The 18,454-nt window shown below is 37.0% G+C and overlaps 1 protein-coding gene across 1 annotated transcript in view; it reads right to left on the bottom strand.

Moving 5' to 3' along the window:
* LOC104083289 (coiled-coil domain-containing protein 132-like) overlaps window positions 1–18,082 on the bottom strand; it is a gene marked incomplete at its 5' end in the record, with an annotated part of 44,909 nt that extends 26,827 nt beyond the window's left edge. Inside the window, 8 exon segments of the mRNA XM_009586715.1 lie at window positions 1,710–1,752; window positions 6,434–6,516; window positions 9,049–9,084; window positions 9,169–9,286; window positions 9,711–9,781; window positions 13,193–13,246; window positions 17,228–17,299; window positions 17,918–18,082. Coding sequence (XP_009585010.1) covers window positions 1,710–1,752; window positions 6,434–6,516; window positions 9,049–9,084; window positions 9,169–9,286; window positions 9,711–9,781; window positions 13,193–13,246; window positions 17,228–17,299; window positions 17,918–18,082 — 642 coding nt within the window.
* Between the last annotated feature and the right edge of the window lie 372 nt (window positions 18,083–18,454).

Here is an 18,454-nt window from a genome sequence, read left to right as displayed (position 1 = left end):
TTATTTCACGCAGAACAGCTGTACAAAGAGAGAAACAGGGATATCTGCCTATGAACAGAGCTCTTAAATACAGAGCACATTAATCTTTTCAGCTACATTTTTCAGTGGTTCCTTCTACTACAGCCACCTTGCATTTTATTTGTAACATAGTATAAAAGTAAGATCAATGTTAAAACCTAAATTACAGGAAGAAAAAAAAAAAAAAAGAAAAAAGGAATGAACATAAGCAGAGGCACCCAACTATTGAGAAGACTCATTATTAAAATATTAATTAGCAGAATATTATTCTATATTAATTAGTGCATGTATTTCACAGGAACACTCTATGAACCCCAGGATGACTTACACTCTCCCATATGTATAGACAGAATTCCAGTAGAAAATAAGATACTTTCACGGGAGGGAAACAAGATATTTCTATAAATTCACAAATAATAAATAAAAATCTTGAGTATGATTATTTGGCTGGCTGTGAATTGCTATCACCAACCAACATGGCACATTTTACCAGATTTTAGTACGAGCAGAATTTGCTCTGCAGAGATGTTACTGGAAGGAAGTAAAGATGCATGTCTCCTTTTAAGTAACTTCAGTGTTTGCTCACAAAGAATAAATGGCACATAAATGAAAGCAATAGGAATGAAAGCTGAGTGGCCTTAAAAAAAAAAAAAAGTTTAATGACTGGCCTATGTGAGAGTGAGAAGAAAACAGTCATTAGCTCTTTTGAACCAGCCATGCTCTGAATAAAGCATATATCAGTAAAAGAGTAAAAGAACAAAGAAAAGCTTTGCAAGAAAGCGAAAGTACAAAAGCATAAATGAAGGAAATTTAACAAAGTTCTAATTGTACAGGGAATTAAATAACAAGGTACAATAATACATGCACTAATCTGACTTTCCAGAAAGCACATGACCGGAGGCATAGAGAGCTGCTGGGATAGCTAATTCAGTTTCCTGCTATGCATTACATGTGTAGGCATTACATGCACTACATATACATTATACATATCTACTTTACTAGACTTCTTACAAAAAGCTTGCCAAGTTCTAGCTCAAAATTACCTGGTAACGGAGTTAAAAGAATTCCTATCATTCATGATTTTTTTTTTGCCAGCACGACACTTACCATTTTATATTCATTTGCTTTTGCAATACTATCTACCAACTTAAACTAATCTTCTGTCTTAGTCTCATCTTTCCCAGCTATTCAAGTCTTACTTTCTATGGTTTAGCACTGGCTCTATCCAGCAGTTTCCAGTTTGCTGACCTCTAAAATTTCCAGTGAAACTGTGATCTCTTGTGTAGCTTATACAACCCTATTTGCATGCTGCTAATTTTCTTTCCACAGCTATTCAGGAGTAGTCTAAAGAATTCACAGCAGTTCATGGACTGAAAACCACCGTGCATCTTCACCATACAGGGAGCATATCTTTGCTCCAGTACTTCAAATGTTATGTGCCTATTTTATGTGACTGCTTTAGCACTTACAGTGGGCACAATTAGTGAGCTGGGCTCATAATTTTGATAAATATTATAGAGCATTTAAGTTGGCTGCAGCACAAAAGGCTACATGAATAGCAATGACTATAGCATTCCAAAGACGGTATTGAAAAGAAATGCGCATGTTCTGTAATTGCTAATAACACTGCATTAGAAAGCTCTAGTACCCAGAGGTTAACTTACACTGAACATCAATATATTAATTCTTACCTCTATTTGTTCCAAGGTGTCTTGCAGTTTTGAATTCAACTCGCTATTAATGAAAGAAAAAAAAGTTTGAAATCAAACTACTGATCGTATTAACATTTCACACCAAGTTTCTTGTTTCCAAAAAACATATTTGCCTGCTACCGAGCCACAATACAGCAATTTATCATAAATCATTAACCTGCTGTTTCTGTGTCAGACTAGCATCACCACACTACTGTTACTACTGAAAGGCACTTACTGCAGGCATTTGCAGTATTCCTAACACTTCAAATTAAAATATCTGTTGCAGCAGGACATTATCCTAGGTTTAAAATGCAACAGTGTTAAGAGGGCCCAGACAAGACCCCATCCTGCTAGGATTTAGCCAAGCACTCAAAGGCATTCCCAACCCCCAAGAAACTCATGCTCTAAATGTTTTGATTTGGCACTCTGGCCTACAGCAGAACATAACCAGAAAGATCAGGGCTATCAAGTCTTTGCAAACTATGGTATAGTAACTCAGGAACCCCTTACAGAAACACTATAGGAAAAAAAGAATTTAAGCTTACACAACTCTCAGAAAATCTTTTTAAAACCATAATTTCACTTCTCTGAGCTATATTTGGTATAGAAAGATTAACAAAAATAGCTACCATAAGAGAAAGTATTTAGGACAAAGAAAGGCACAACTGCTTCTTTCCAACAATTAACTTTAAAAATTTCAGAACACCAGCCAGAAAAATAAGACACAAAATATGACTACTATGTTTTTGTTTGGAAGGGTCAAAGCAACCAAGAAATAGGCAGGATATTCTCTTCAGCATGGAAAGCACAGAGTTTTCATGGGATAATCACCGTACCTGATTTTAGAATCACCGTACCATTCTGTGCTTTGAATCTTCTCCTAAGGGGCCTACGTTAACTATCAAAAGATAGATTCTAGCTTCCCTACCTCGTTCTCTCCACTTAAATGATATGCCCATCACCCCTCCTTTTTCAGTTCTGTTAGATAACCTGGATACAACACCCTCCAAAGAAAGCTTTAAATAGAAAAAACTGTATCAGAAAGAGCTGGCATTAAACACGAAATCAAGCAGCCAATATTTCTGTGTTGTTTCTCCACATACGACAAACCTGCAAACAGAAAAGCCTCCACAACAATTTCATGTTACTACATCTCCTGCTGGAGTTTATGAGCACTTCCTGTTGCTCAGTTCTTTTAGCTAGCAAGAAGACATTAGAACAGTAAGAACCTTGTTCTGTGCACAGAATCACTCCTTCTTTCAATCTTTAGAAATAGATATAGCATAGACCATCACCCCCTGTCTATAAACATATGGTTGGTCTACATGTGAAAATTAACTGGTCTAAAATATAGAAACTGCTGACATTAGCAAAAAATGATGCAACGCACAGGTAGTCTCTGAACAAATTGAGCAATTGTACTGCTGTAAGTCCTATGAAAATTCACAAAGGCCCTATGGTAGCAGGTACCATATAAACACAGGACTATGATTCCTTTCAAACAAATGTCATGAACATGCTGCTGCTAATCTAGCATTTCTTTACCTTTTCTAATTAAATTAAAAATACACATGGATTTTTCACCTCAGCCAGGCAATTCACATGCTCACACACATGAAAAACTTGCTCAACTACTGGAATGCAGGGCTGAAAAACGTCCTGGGCTCCAGAAACCATTTCCTGATTATTGCAGGTGATCACATTTGACTAATTTCATCTGTATACCAGCATAGATCCTCATGAAAACTAGTTCCTTGTTTCCACTATTCTTAATGCCAGGTAAGCCTCAGCTTGCAATCACCTGGTGACATGGGAGGCTTGGGCAGTGCAGGGACCTGAGCCCTCATGTCACAATCCCCAGCAAACGCCCCAAGATCAGAGCCATTCCGGAATGGTGTACGTTTCTTTCCTTTCAGGAGAGGAGGATTGGGAGGAATTCAAAAGATCTTCTTTGAAATGAAATACAACCAAGGTAAAACTGCCACATGTTTCTTACCCATTCAACTCCCACGACAGTGCTGTCTCCCTGTGCTGGTTTTGGCTGGGACAGTTAATTTTCTTCACAGTAGCTAGTATGGGCCTATGTTTTGGATTTGTGCTGAAAACAGTGTTGATAATTCAGGGATGTTTTCGTTACTGCTGAGCAGGGCTTACACAGAGTCAAGGCCTCTTCTGCTTCTCATCCCCCCCCACCAGTGAGCAGGCTGGGGGTGCACAAGAAGTTGGGAGGGGACACAGCCGGGACAGCTGACCCCAACTGACCAAAGGGATATCCCATACCATATGATGTCATGCTTGGCATACAAAGCTGGGGGAAAAAGGAGGAAGAGGAGGACATTCGGAGTGATGGTGTTTGTCTTCCCAAGTAACCATTAGGCATGATGGAGCCCTGCTTTCCTGGAGATGGCTGAACACCTGCCTGCCGATGGGAAATAGTGAATGAATTCCTTGTTTTGCTTCGCTTGCGTGTGCGGCTTTTGCTTTCCCTATTTAACTGTCTTTATCTCAACCCACAAGTTTTCTCACTTTTACCCTTCTGATTCTCTCTCCCATCCCACCATGGGGGAGTGAGCGAGTGGCTGTGTGGGGCTTAGTTTCTGGCTGGGGTTAAACCACAACATTTCCCATTCAAGCGAGGGCTCAAGCACCAATTTTAAATAGACACATTCATAAGTTATTTATTCAACCAAGATCTGATATATGGAGATGTTTGCAAGAATACAGCCTACATTTATGCTGATTAATTTAGGAAAAGAAGGTGCGATCACAAAATTTCATAATAAAAGTAACTTTGATCAAGTATTGATCAGTGCACAGAGACTGAAATGTATGCACTGTGGCTGGGATTCACAGCTAAAATGTCCTTCTGCTCTCACAATGCAAACAAAAACAAGCTCAAAAAACTCTCTCAGAATAAAGTAGCAGTGCTGATTTTTTCTGTCATCATCCTTTCTTTCAAGAAACTCTTCTTGGATGCAAGGATATCCTTTTGAGTGCAACAACAAAGTAAATCCTCACAGGTATTTGTCACATATCTTGTCAGTATGCCGTCAGATTTAAAATAGTACGACTTTTGCAGTTAAATATTCCAAATGGCAAAAACTTGAACTGTTAGTTTAAGTTCCAAATTTTGCTACACTGGACATAGTGGAGATAAACTTTGAAGCTGCAATAAAAGCTTGAAGCGATTCAATATTAAACAGAAACTTTCATATCATTTACACTAAACAGAATTTAAGTCAAAGAAACTGTGTAATTTAACCTAAATCTCAAAAGAGCAAGGTTTTCCAGATAAGCACTGTTAAGATTCTAAGAAATCCAGCTGCCTTTTCAAGCTGAATAAATGTTGCTAATTTCTCCAAAAGAAAAAGATGCAGGAGGTATGCAGAATAAATCAGATTAATGTTTGGAGCCACACAGCATCTGAAAGAGCAATAAATACTAAGCAGAGTTTACTGAACAGTATAGACGAGACACAGGCATGGAAGACTGCAAGACCTATCTCTCTACAGAAGGTAGAGTCAAGCAGAGCAAAAGTTGTTCAGGAGTCATCTTGCTTCTCAACAACTGAATTGTCAAGGACTGCGGGAAATCACAGCCATTTTTCCTCATTCAAATAAATAAAGAATAGTTTTCATTCGCTACTATATAAGGAAGGGATTCAAAATTTTAATATATGTAGGCAAATGTTGGCTGTCCAGACAATTTATACCCACACACAAGTTTTATGGAACTAAAAAGAAAGCAAAAAGCAGCTTTGAAATCTGACTTCAGAATAGAGAGGGGCTTATTTCCAGGTACAATTTCTAACTTCATACACTTTTTTGGTGCATCTTCAGATCCTGAAAGAACTATACCTCAAAAGCAGATCCTAAACTGAAATCGAGGATTATGGGTAATTACTCTGAAGTTGCAACAAAGCATACATTTAAAGGACAGAGGGAGGCAAAGCATGTGTTTTCATAGATTTTGGTCCTTCTAAGTCAGAGAGCATTCTGAGAGCAGATCAATCAACTCACAAATTTAAAATTCTAATTAAAAATAACACAAAAAAGAAAATCTAATTAATCTAATGATCTTCTTAGTGGATGAAACATGAAAATTTACTTCATTTTACTCCTTTATTGTCATATCTATTATGATTTTGAACTTAATGTTAACCCAATTCTTTTTTTTTTTTTCTTTCTAAAAAGCAATGGAAACATCAACTCTTTCTAAGCTAGGAACTGCAGATATTCAAATTAATTCTGGTTCTGAAAGCAATTTCTCCATGACAGCATGAAGCTCTGCACTTGCTAATGTCATTGCCAAGAATCAGGGTAAGTTACCCTCCACAAGCCATCTTGCTGTAGGTAAATTAATTCCAGAATATAAACTTGCTTATTAAAAAATTAGCTCAGGTATCTCTACGCTGCAGGTAGTAGCACAGTTATAATTCAGTCTTAGTTGAAACTTCACCTGCCAACATACTACAACAGTTAGAAAACAATGACATAATCCAAACATAAATTATATGGCATTGTGATTGTGAAGACTGGTTAGTAGTGGTACAGGGAGGGGGGAAGATACTGAGGATGCTTATCCTTTTATAAATGCCTCAATTTTAAAGAAAATTAAATTTCAATTAAAGCTGTTTTAGAGAATGAGAATTAATGATCACTGTTTTATACCATTTACAAATAAATCATACAGAAGCTGAAATCTGCACAATGTCACCTTACCTTATACAACTGTAGTGTTTGAAAGTGCTGGCAGCTTTCTGGCATTCCAAGCATAACTGAATAGCTCCTGGATAGTCCTCTTCCTTAGGATAAAATACAATGGAAGGCTAATTTGGCTTTTGAACCAAACACTGCAACACCCATTTTTGCTTGCATGCTTATGTATAAACATTAAGAACAAAATATTTTGCCTCTTACGTCTATACAGTAAAGTTAAAGGAAATGATGGATGGTCGACTGCAGAACTTAATGTGCAAGCAGTTTAGAATTAAAAACAGACAACATGGTAGCAACATCTGAAAACACTATGTATTACATTACCTTATGCAAGTTACTTGCTGTTTTGTTTACTTATGCATTCATACAAAACATATCAGAAAGTTTTTATTACAAACCAACTAACATTTTCCCAGTTAACTTTCAAACCTTTGTTAATACAATATAATCTATTCATGAGCAAGGAAAGAAGTAAGTTCAGGAACTGGCAGGCTGTTGCCATAGTTTACAAAACCTAAAAAGAGACAAGGGAGACACTCCAACATTATGCCCAAATAAACACTATTTAATTTGACACATTCTATAGCTAATAAGAAATGAATTTAAAGACAACTGGCTCACACCAGGCCCCAGAACAAAAAGAACATACTTTAGAAGAAAAAAATAGAAATACTGTCCTAATTTATAAGAAGAATATCCAGTAGGTAGATGGATCAATCAGGAAGTACATGAAGATGCCAGGACAAAATCAAAACAAAAACGTACACACAAAAAATTAAACCCCAGGATCTTGCCCAGAACATGGGCACTACTGTGGGTATAACTACTATTTTTGTATCCTATTAGATATGAGGCCAGAAAGGCTCTTGGAGGAAGGAAAACCCTCTTTAGTATCTAAGAGGTTCCCTTTTTTGTCCTAATTACATCCGTTATATTACATGCTTCAGAGAGCTCAAATACAAAGCTGTTACTGGAATACCAAAGTCATTGATTGAAGAGTAAAAATGCAAGGGCAATTTATATTCGGCTATTATCATAAAGGAGTTTCTGAAATGAAATTGGTTTTAAACAGCAGCATTCTAATGCAGATCAAGTTTAGCTAAAAACACAAACCCCCCCACACACGTTATCCATTAGATGAAAACAGAACCCTATATTGGTCTAAAAAGATTGCTGCATTTACAGCTCTTTGCATCTTTCTCCATTGGAAACCTGGTACTTGCTCCATTAATTCTAACAGAGCTCAAATCAGAAAGCCTGCTTGCATAACATATATTACTAACATATTCCAGATGCAGCTCACCCCTGTAAGTTATTATAGCTTTGTGTCTCGTCTTTTTTTAATTGGGAACCCTATCTAAATGTTCCTCTGTGAATGGCTACTAATAGCTCTCATGCATATGCCAAGCTACTAACTTCTTCTGGGCGTAAAGACAGTAAATTGGCCAATATCTGGGATACCTTTTTGGGAGCAGACACTGGGCACAGCTCTAAAACCTCACTTAGCCAGAAAGGGTAGTTCCAGCCCTTAACGTTTAAAAATCACTGGCAAATCACAATAATCGGACATTAGGGTCTGTCTGTGGATGCAACACCCACACCTCTATCTCAAGACAACTACCAGTAGACAGTAAAGAGCTGATTTCCTGTGCAACAAAATACAGCACAGAAATGAAAAGCTAATCATTGTACAGGGCTTACTGAGGAGAAGGCAATGTTTATGCAGCCTGTAAATCAATACATTCTTGCTTGGTAAAGAATAAGAAAGTGTGCTGAGACAAGGTGTATTACCCAAGATGGAATTAAACTCAAAGAATCTTAAGAGTTACAATTATTAAGACTCAATTTCCAAATTTAGTAACTAGGGATTATCATAATGACATTCCATCCAGTATTAGCTGTAAATATTTGGCAAACTAGCAAGTCAAAATTTTTACATTACATGATTAAAATACAGTTGTCAATAAAATCCTGAAGCTGTCTTTCATGTAATTTCATCACCTTAAGACAAGATCTTATTTTTGCTCTGTGCAGTATCTACTGCATTTTTAGGCAGTAGATATACTGTATGAGTAGAATTTTCAGTCATGGCCTGCATGCTGCAATGTTTTCTACAACTGACTATTAAAAAGCCAACCCAATGAATAAGGAGAGAAGCTACTACACTTTAAAATACTAAGTAGGGAGCCCATATATAAATTTGTACAGTAATATACCAGTAGAAGTACTTTATCCAGACCCAGCATATTAACAATCAGCTAAATCTCACCTTCTTTTTTCTTTCACATATCAAGCTAAGGCCTGAAAAGAAGTATAAGTTGGGGGTAGGGAGGGGAGTAAGATTCCACAGTGCTCTCACTGAACTAACTCAAGCCTCAGTGTGCAGACCTAAAGGCAGGATTGAGTCTTTAACAGAAAATACTCTCCCGCGGCACGGGGCTATCTAATTTGATATGATGTATTTCTCACATTTAAAAAAAGAATAAAAATATCACTTCACCACATGCACACACCCATAGCCTGTTTGCAAGAGGAAGAGAAGAAGGGACAAAATTAAGATGACTGACAAAAGTAGACTTAGAATAGCTTCAAATTATAATAGTCTGGCAGGGACTTACCTCCAACATCTCACTCAAACGCACATCAGTTCTTTGCTAAAAAATAAAAAAAAAAACAGTGATAACTACACAGAAAGGAAGAAGAATAATTTGCCATTGAAAAAAACCAACTGTACATACCAGTGTTTTTATTGTTCTCAGAGACTTTAGCAGTCCAATAAGCAACTGTCGTTTCCTTTGATTTGCAAGAAGCCCCAAACTAGTTTGTGTGAAGCCTTCCTTTGCTATATTCAGGTGTCTGCAAAAGTTAAAAATGAACATAATCTTTGACGATATGTAAAATAAAACTTATTTCTAACAAATTCTAACATGTCCATCAAAATACATGCTAGAAAATAAGATTGTCAGCATTGTTAGGGAAACCTAGAAATTGAGATGATACCAACAGACTACTAAGAAGATACATTCTCCCTTCTGCAGAACTTGTCTGTGGGTCAATGGTGTATCTCAAAAGGTTCCTGTTTTAAAGAGAACTCCCAATTGAAAAAGTGAGAGCTGCAAGAGAGAAAGCAGCTGGTATTTGTTTCAGTATCTTTAACTACTATTGCTAATTCCATTCAGCACATAAATAGGAAATATCATCAGCAAGCAAGCTGTTTACAGATTTCTTCTTAAATACTTCTTTCCCCCTTTCAATCTCTGCCATTATTTAAGCAAGATACCTTCTTCCATTTGTGCAAATAACAGCTGCTAACTGAAGGCCAGTCTGCAATGATGTAACACGTTCAAGTTCCTGCAGAGAGACAACAGGTTAAATAAATACACAAGTTAAAGTCATGCTACACACCAGCGAAGACTAGTGATTAGTAGGTTTCTCTTGAAATATTATAATGACTTTGTAGAGTAACTTTATATATTATTTGTATATGTATTTTATATATGCTAAGCACTGGAATGTAACATTAATACAAACTACCTTCGAAAATACAATTCTCTTTTGAAGAAAAATACTTGAAATCCATTTTCATTGCAGTGGGACCCTCTACATTTATATAGTGTGCATTTAGCCTAAGGATCTCTATACCATTAATGCCCCACAGCAAAATGATCAAAGCTTCAGGGACAGAAGCACAGGGTTTAATTTGCATTAATATGCCAGAGAGCGGCAAAACAAAAAAAAAACCATGTTTCACACAGCATTTTCTTGTTTAGAAGCACTTGTATTCTACCAATTTAATAGATGTCACTTCATAATGAACGTTAATTGTATCCTGTTGAATTTCAGCTGAAAACCCTTCAGCACAGATGACCTGAATTTAGCTTGATTGACTTTGTGAAGCACCTAGTATAATCTCAACTCCTTTAAAAAAAATATACCAGTTAGGATTTCTTTTGTAAGGAACAGCACTGCAGAAAAGTGAAGGCTCTCCCCGCGCTAAAGGAAAAACCACTTTTTTTTTTTTTTTTTAAAATACTGCTCATCATTTCAAAACATATCAAGTGCTTTCGATGGGGAGAAAGGAGACTTTCAATTTGAAAACTAATTCTAAAGACATGACAAGCAAAAACAAGTTTAAAGTTTAGTTCAATTTAAGATCAGCTTCTGGTCAGCCTCTAAAGATACAAGTAATTCTGACAAATCACTGAGCTGCATCTTTCACCGAAAACAGTTCTTCCTTTATGTTAACAACATTGCTTTTGGAAAAATGACAGCTTAGCTGCTGATACACATAATATCTTAAGAAACCAAATTCAAAGATTATTTTCCTCCGTACCTACTTCTCACTAAAAACATACTTTGCAAATGTCAGAGCTATTCAAAAGGCCACTGCTTCCTTTTTCATGAGGAAACGCATACAATAAGGAGCGACTCCATTCCAGCCTTGCCTCTTGCAAAGATTCTGTAAAATCTCTCCTTTGAATGCGACTGGATTGAGAGGCACAGGGAGAAAGTGCGACCTAATGGTCCCCAGAGGGGGAGTCTTCCATCCAGCATTTAGGGCTGAATACATTTTTTCTCTTCTCAAAGACAATCTTCCACCCATTGGTTGTTCCGAAAGCATGACTTTCCTTCTAAGGAGAAGGGAAAACTATAAATCCCTTGGCCTTGTGTCTATGCCATGCCTCTCTCAGCCCATAGTAGTGCCTGTTAGACCAGTACTTCATACTAGGAATGGGGTGCGAACCATGACTTCCCCACATTTTCCTTTGCACAGTGGAAACAATGTGTCCAGGAAACAAAGAGTCAACTGCATTTTCGCTTCTTCTAATGACCTGTTACTGTAATTGGACACTGAACTGGAGCTGCCATTACAAAGTACTCACAGCACATCAGGAGGTTCATTTCATGAATCAGTGGGCAAATGAGTCCTGTGATGCCCACCAGAAATCTTTGATAAGTAAGTCTACTGACAAGAATAACTCTGTGCAAGCCTGTGTCCATAAGTAACACTGAAGGATTATTTACTTAATCAGGCAAATATGCATTTGAGAAATGTTTTTAAAAGATTCTTACTGGCACAATGGACTTTTAACTGTCCTTTTAGAATATCTGAAAGAAATTCTTGGTATAAAGAATATGCCGGGATAAGAATATTAACATTACACAGCAAAACGCAAGGAGTACATTCTCCACAGTAGTATTATGCATCGAGAGGGGGTTTTCAAAGTGAAGTTGCTGGATTCAGAAAAAGCAGCACTCTCTCAACAACATCAATTCCGAACATGCACAACAGCGAAACTATACCAGAAGGATTTGATACTGAACAATTACCCTTTCTGCCCCCCTCTACACTATTTTATGAAGAATCGACCACTGTGGCACTTACCCAGCCTCCTTCTGCAATAGTCTCCCTCCTTTAACTAAAACTGAAATAATATTACCCTTACAGCTTTTTTTTTCCACCAGCTATTGCAGGCAATGACGCAAGCAATGCTCACCCCCACATTTTTCTTTAAACAGCAGCACTCCTCCTTCTACCCAGCAAAATGCCAGAGCACAGACGGGACACTCGCAAGGTCACTAAGGCTGATGTGTGGGCCATCTGCGCAAGCCAGCAGAACAGGATGCCCTCTGGATGAAAGAGGAGGATAATGCCAGCTCCATGACATCTACCGTGGGTTAACACTCAGGCGGTACAAGCCCTAGCCTGCAGCAACAGCGTATCAGCTGAGAAGCAGGAGGCTAGGAAGGGAGGGATGTAACAGGAAGAAGGTTAAGGAGGAAAGAGAGGAGAGGAGAAAGGGGAGGAGAGAAGAAAAAAAAAAAAAAAAAAAAAAAAAAAGAGACCTCCCCCACCAAATGCAGCCATCATTGCCCTCCCACACGCTCTCCAGCTTCTTGACCAAAATGAGAATTGCCATAATCACTGGTATGACAATGCTTACGCAAGGTCCTTCATACACAGAATTATCAACCACAGAATAATTCTCAGACTACTTTGATAACAATCCCAAATTTTCACTTTGCAGAATTTTCACTGTCATTTCCTGGAAAGACCAGATAAAATCAGGCAGAGTTGACTAAATATATAGGGGCGTTATTAAAAATAAATGGGTAGGAAAAAAGCACCTTCTCTTTAGAGAATCATTATGACAGCTATTCCAATTATGTTTTGGGATTATGTTTTGGGATTATGTTTTGGGATTATGTTTTGGGAGCAGGGAGAGAAGTCATGCCAATATGCTACTGCCAGCAGCTAAAGCAGTTTTGCTTTGTTTTGCTCTCAGAGATCTTTGACATGTTGAGGCTCTATTTCCAGCTCAGTCTTTTCTTAGATGCTTTCTTCTCATGACTGCCTGAAACTAGTGGCAGGTTTCCGGTTAAGTGCTCTTAAGAAAGGTCATTGCTGTTTTCTTTTACGGAAAAAGATGTGAAACCATTCCTAAACACAGGCACTAAAGAAGCTCCTGTTAATTCCATTACAGGTATTAGCCAAGCCTGTGAATTCATGTTTTCAGAAAGCTTTCTTAAAATGGTCATATGCCAAAGCCTTTATCATGCTAAGGGCCTCTGGCTCAATACACCCTTGCTTCTTTTCCCTCTACACACACAGGTTTAGCATACATAGACAGCTAGTTCCAACCAGGCACTAGCATCTCTACTAACAAATTACTAGATTTAATCCCCAATGAAACAAGTGCAGCATTATAATAGCACAAAATGGAGCGGTTTACTCTTAAAAAGTGACCGTTAGTGTCTTACCTGAACATATGCAGGCTGTTTTTCAAGAATCAAGTCTGCCACTTTCTTAGATACCTTAAAAAGAAGAATATTACATGTGCTACATAGCAATTTCAGTTAAGTAGGCCATCCCTATACTGAAGTTCTACAACAAGCTTGTGATTCTGTATCATTTAGTTCCGTAGTTTTCAAATCTATTAATAAATACGCCACAACAAGTAAAAAATCCTAAAAAAGACAATCAGCTTTCCTTAGGAGCAAGATAAAAAAAGTGTTTACAGTTCCATCTAGGAATTAGTGGGCATTTTTAAATTCATCCCTTACCTCTCTGCTTGTTAAGGAACACGCTAGAATAGAAAATAGAAGTAACGTGGGACACTGCAAGTGTTTACATTCTGCTTATGCTACTGCTAGAGTACAAATTTAAGTTAACTATCTACCATGGAGATCTAAGAAAGCCATAAGGACACCTACCTTTCATACTGATACTGTATTAAATAAAATCTGTGTCAAAACAAATATTCACCCTGTGCACATTGTACCCTTTCTTTAGCACAGAGAACATGCATATTTTAAAATTTTCTCCATTGTTCTGAACTAACAGTAAGTGGAATGCTACTGAGAGCTGCTGTCTGTACTGAATTTAAAAATGGGCATTGCTATCTTGACCAGCCTTTTGTGAGCAAACATACATGCTTAAAAAAAAAATCCAATACTCACAGTTATATAAATGCAAGCTTGAGAATATTATGTTTTGTTTTGTTTTTCAGCAGGGACTACAAATATTTAAGAAGAAACAGTTTCAAACATGACAAAGAAATTATTGGTATTGCTCTATATTCTCCTTGGGGAACAACACTCCCAGAAATGAAAATAAAATAAAACTGGCTATGACAGTCAGCCAGCCCAGAATGCACTACTGGGAAAGAGAGATGAGGAGGTTTTTATATATTTGACTTAGTCAAACATAGCACGAAGTTGGGATCTTCAATCAGCATTCCTGTAACAAACTTAGAGTGGCTCCACCAGGCCAGTTCCCATCCTCTGGAAGAGTATCTGCACACAAATGTACTTCAAAGTACTCGGATATCATCAGCTGGCAATCTGAACAAGGGGCATATATCTAGCTATGCTTTCCTCCTTCCATATCAAAAAATGGCCAGAATCACAAAATTATTTTAAAACCTCTTAGTTGTTCTATTAATAATAAATCTTTCTTCTGCAGGACAGCAAAAGAACCAGTCCAGAGCAGGGTGGGGGCAGGAAAGGATGTTATCAGCCAAAAGCTACACAAGCCTACGTGACCTTGGGGCTCTAAAGAAATTTTGTTCACTGCACAGTCTACATGCTGTGAAATTTTCACCTCCCTGTTTTTCCCACTAGCCCTGTACCTGTAAAAACTTTAGCATTCCCCTACTACAAATCAAACAGTTTTATTCTTCACTGTTAAAGGGATTCATCAAGCAGTACACACGAATAAAAGATGTTTCATTTTCAGCTTTTACACTGCTTTTTTTTGTTTTGCAAGTTCTCAGTTACTCTTGACCAATAACAACCTCAACACTGTCAAGCATCTGCCACAGCCATTTTTTTCTTCTTTCCCTGAATTTAGTGATACTACTTTTCTAAGCTTCCAAGCTATTCTCTTTCCTTTCTTTTGGATAAGCGATATTATCCCAGGTTACTTCCATTCATTTCCAAATTGTCCCACCCCTTTTGGCATCCTCCACAAAATTGTGTTGGTTTATTTTTTAATTCTTAACTTTTAGAATCCAGAATTGCAATTGCAAGCAATGAATGTGGCTACAGTTATCAATGCATGCAAACAACAATGTTCTTTGAGGGGACCAAATAATTTTCTCCAGAACAATTTTCTCTTTCCTAATCACATCAGGAAAAAATATTTCATCTCCTGAAGAAAAAAAGCTGAGGATATCAGTCTATTAATTAAAATGAAGCCAAACAGACGTACAACTAAAAAGCCTCCTAATTCAAGTTGTCTGTACCAAGATGATTAGACAAATTAAAGCTGTCATGATAGACATATTAAGGAAGTCTTGAATGAGTTGGAATCTATCCAGTGGAATGGAAAACTGTAATGGGAAAACTGTAGAAAATACAGAGTCTATAGTGACCCAGAAAACAAAGGCATGACCAAGATCATCTATGCAAAAGTAGGTGGTTACAGAAGTGGAAGATCAGAGCTCTATTACCTGTAATTCACACTCATTTGAGTGCTTTGTGTTACGGAAATTTAGAAGTTGGAATTATCTCTAAACCACTATTGTAAATTCCTATGTCAGGTATAGACACAGGCACTGAAGTGAAAAAGGCAGTATTTATTCTTCTTCAAAAGCAGAGGTATTGTGTAATCTGTCAACAGACTTCGTGAGTTCTCTATCTAATAATCTATTCACAATCAGCATTAAAATATTTTTAGGACTGAACTAACAACATACAACATTCTGCAGTACTGTCTTCCATGAAGGACACTGAAGTCCTTTAAGACAGACAGTAATCTAAATGACATATCACAAGATAAATGGACAATAATTGAGACAGGAGAAGAAAACATGCAACAGTCTCTCACGATCCACCTGGAAATATGACGCAAGGACATAATATTCAGCATAAGAGAAATTTTAACAACTTGGGACATGCCAAAGGATGAAAGCAAACCCAAGCAACAATTCCTTCCGATAGCGGAATCATATTTAGACTATATTAAGGAAGACACAAGAAAGGCCCAATCCTGACTCGGGGGGATGGTCGGGGACAAATTGGGCACACGTTTCTCATCAAAAGTTTTGGCTTTGATAGTTTTTGTTTGGGTTTTTTTTCTAAAAGAAAGACACATCCGGGCCATATTTCCTGGAAACCTCGTGCTCAGTTCCCATCCCTATTATTCATTAGCTGCATGCAGTTTCCAGTTCACACGTTTCAGCAGCAGCTATGTACTGAAACTACTCCCCTAGCTGCAGCCGGTTCCCACCGTGCAGGCAGAATGGCCAAGACATTGATAACAGGCATTAGGATTATACAGCATATCTCAATGAAGTTGTCTCTCAGCCTTGAGTGTATTTCCTTGCAAACCCAGGTCACCACCAGATGCCCTCTTAAACATTAAAAAACAAAACAACAAAAAAACAACACAAAACCAAAAACTACCACCCACTTTCAACTTCTTTCCTTATACCTCTTGGTGAGAAACATGGCATATTCATTTGCTCAACTTCTCACTAATATTTTACAAAATTTCATAGGTTTATTCTGCCAAAAGCAATCTTAGGCAGAAGGAACTTGTTCTCTATGTATTGTTAACAATCCAATATTCTCCTTCTGTACATTTCATTCATTTAAAGACATGAATTAGGATTATTACTGTTATTTTACTTGCAGATACTCTCCAAATGCCACAGTGAATACATTAATTTCCTGTACCATATTATTCATCTTTAAAAGAGCAATGAATCAATAATTAACGTACGAATAGAAAATGAAAAAAGCCTGAAATGTAACAAGTACCTTTCACAAGCTGCAAGTCTAATTTCCCCCCATAAATTATAGTTATTACTCATTGTTACATTTCATTTGTTTTATTACATAATAATTCCGTACCAGTATTCACTAGAAATCCTTGTGGATGATTAACAAATGAAAAATAAGAGAAAATAGCAACTCTAAGGAAAGAGTTGCTTTAAAACATTTTACGGTTTATGTTGCCAGAAATCCCTCAAAAAAAGAGATACTACCGCACTATTTAGCACTGTGTTGAACATGAGTTTTCTTGCAACACGTAGGAAAAGCTGAACATTCAGAAAATCAAGTTTCTAAAGAAGTAGTTAGCATATTTGCTCCTTGTTACAATATATGACCAAGATTTACTTCCATGATTTCATATAATTATATGATTTACTGATATGATCGTCCACTATAAAAGCACAAAGATAATATTAAAAGAAAAAATGCTTAATATCTAATGTGTTTAAGAAATCAAAACTTTTTCAGTTACACTTCTGGCTATCCTGAGGGTACAGAGGAAACAACTTTACTTACAGCAGCTTGCTGTTGTTTTAACTTGTCTCTGTACTCTTCCAGTTCTTGAAGACTAAGTACTGGAGGAAGCCTCTGCATGTAAACAATAAATTAAATTCAGTGAGAAATTAAAGGACGTTAAATACACATGTAGTATTAACTAACCAATCAATTCCATTAAAGAAACATTCTCATTGTTTCTGCAATCTAATTTGCAGAATTAATCCATTATTCCAAATGATGGACACTGAAATAAATCAGTGCTAAGATAAGCAATGTATTATCATAATTACATCATATAATTACCTCTAAGTTGCCTTATTTTAAGCCATATACACACAACCGTATACACACAACCGCCCTAATCATTGAAATTATTATGCCTCAGCCAGTTTGCTAAAAAAATACCCAAAATATAGAATGGGTTTTTTTTTTCCCCCCTCCAACTATTTTGGCTTTTTCACAACAGTTTAAGTTATGAAGTGCCTGTTAGCACAACTGATATTAACTCTACTACATTGAAAAAAGAGACTCCATACCAATACTATATGCTAGAAGCTCCACACAACCGCAAGACGAGGCGGGAGGGTACCATTTGGCATTAATGCAAGATATAAGAAACAAAACGAAAAATAGCTCTTTGAAACTAGCATAATTTTGACCCTCATTTTTTGTTATATTACTGTCTTTTCTTTTACAAAGACAACTTACCTCTAACTCATACTTCACAATATCAAAGGAATCATTGGAAAAATAAACTTCTTCAATGCTGTTAATTATTTCTTGCTGAGCTTGAGGATCAGTTGGTTCTTCACGTAGTTCTCTGAGCTCCTCCTTCACAAAACAAAAAGGATTTCCATGATGTAATATCACATCCTAACAAGAACAATGTTTTACCAAAACAAATATTTTCCAAAAGCCATTTACAACGTTAGTACAAGAAGCAATGGCAAAGAACAGAAAGATCAGTACACTGCAGCTTGTTCTTCCCATTAAAAACAGCAAGATATTTAAAACTTTTCAAAGAACATAGTGCAGACTTCAGTGTTGCAGGTCACTTAAGCACTTCTTCATCAATACATTTACGGCACAAATGCATGTTGAGTCCACAGTTTTTTCCTCCTGAAGTTTAGAAATTCTCATAATAAACTAAAAATAAATTGGCAGGCTATTTCTCCAGAAGCAAAAAAACCGCACAAAAACGTAACAAATAAAACCTGACTTTTTTAAACCAGAAGAACCATCTTT

The sequence above is a fragment of the Fulmarus glacialis genome, unplaced genomic scaffold (assembly GCF_000690835.1).
Source record: "Fulmarus glacialis isolate BGI_N327 unplaced genomic scaffold, ASM69083v1 scaffold32321, whole genome shotgun sequence".
Lineage (NCBI taxonomy): Eukaryota > Metazoa > Chordata > Aves > Procellariiformes > Procellariidae > Fulmarus > Fulmarus glacialis.
Note: the sequence above shows the minus strand (reverse complement) of the source record. Positions and strands in the feature narration are given on the sequence as shown.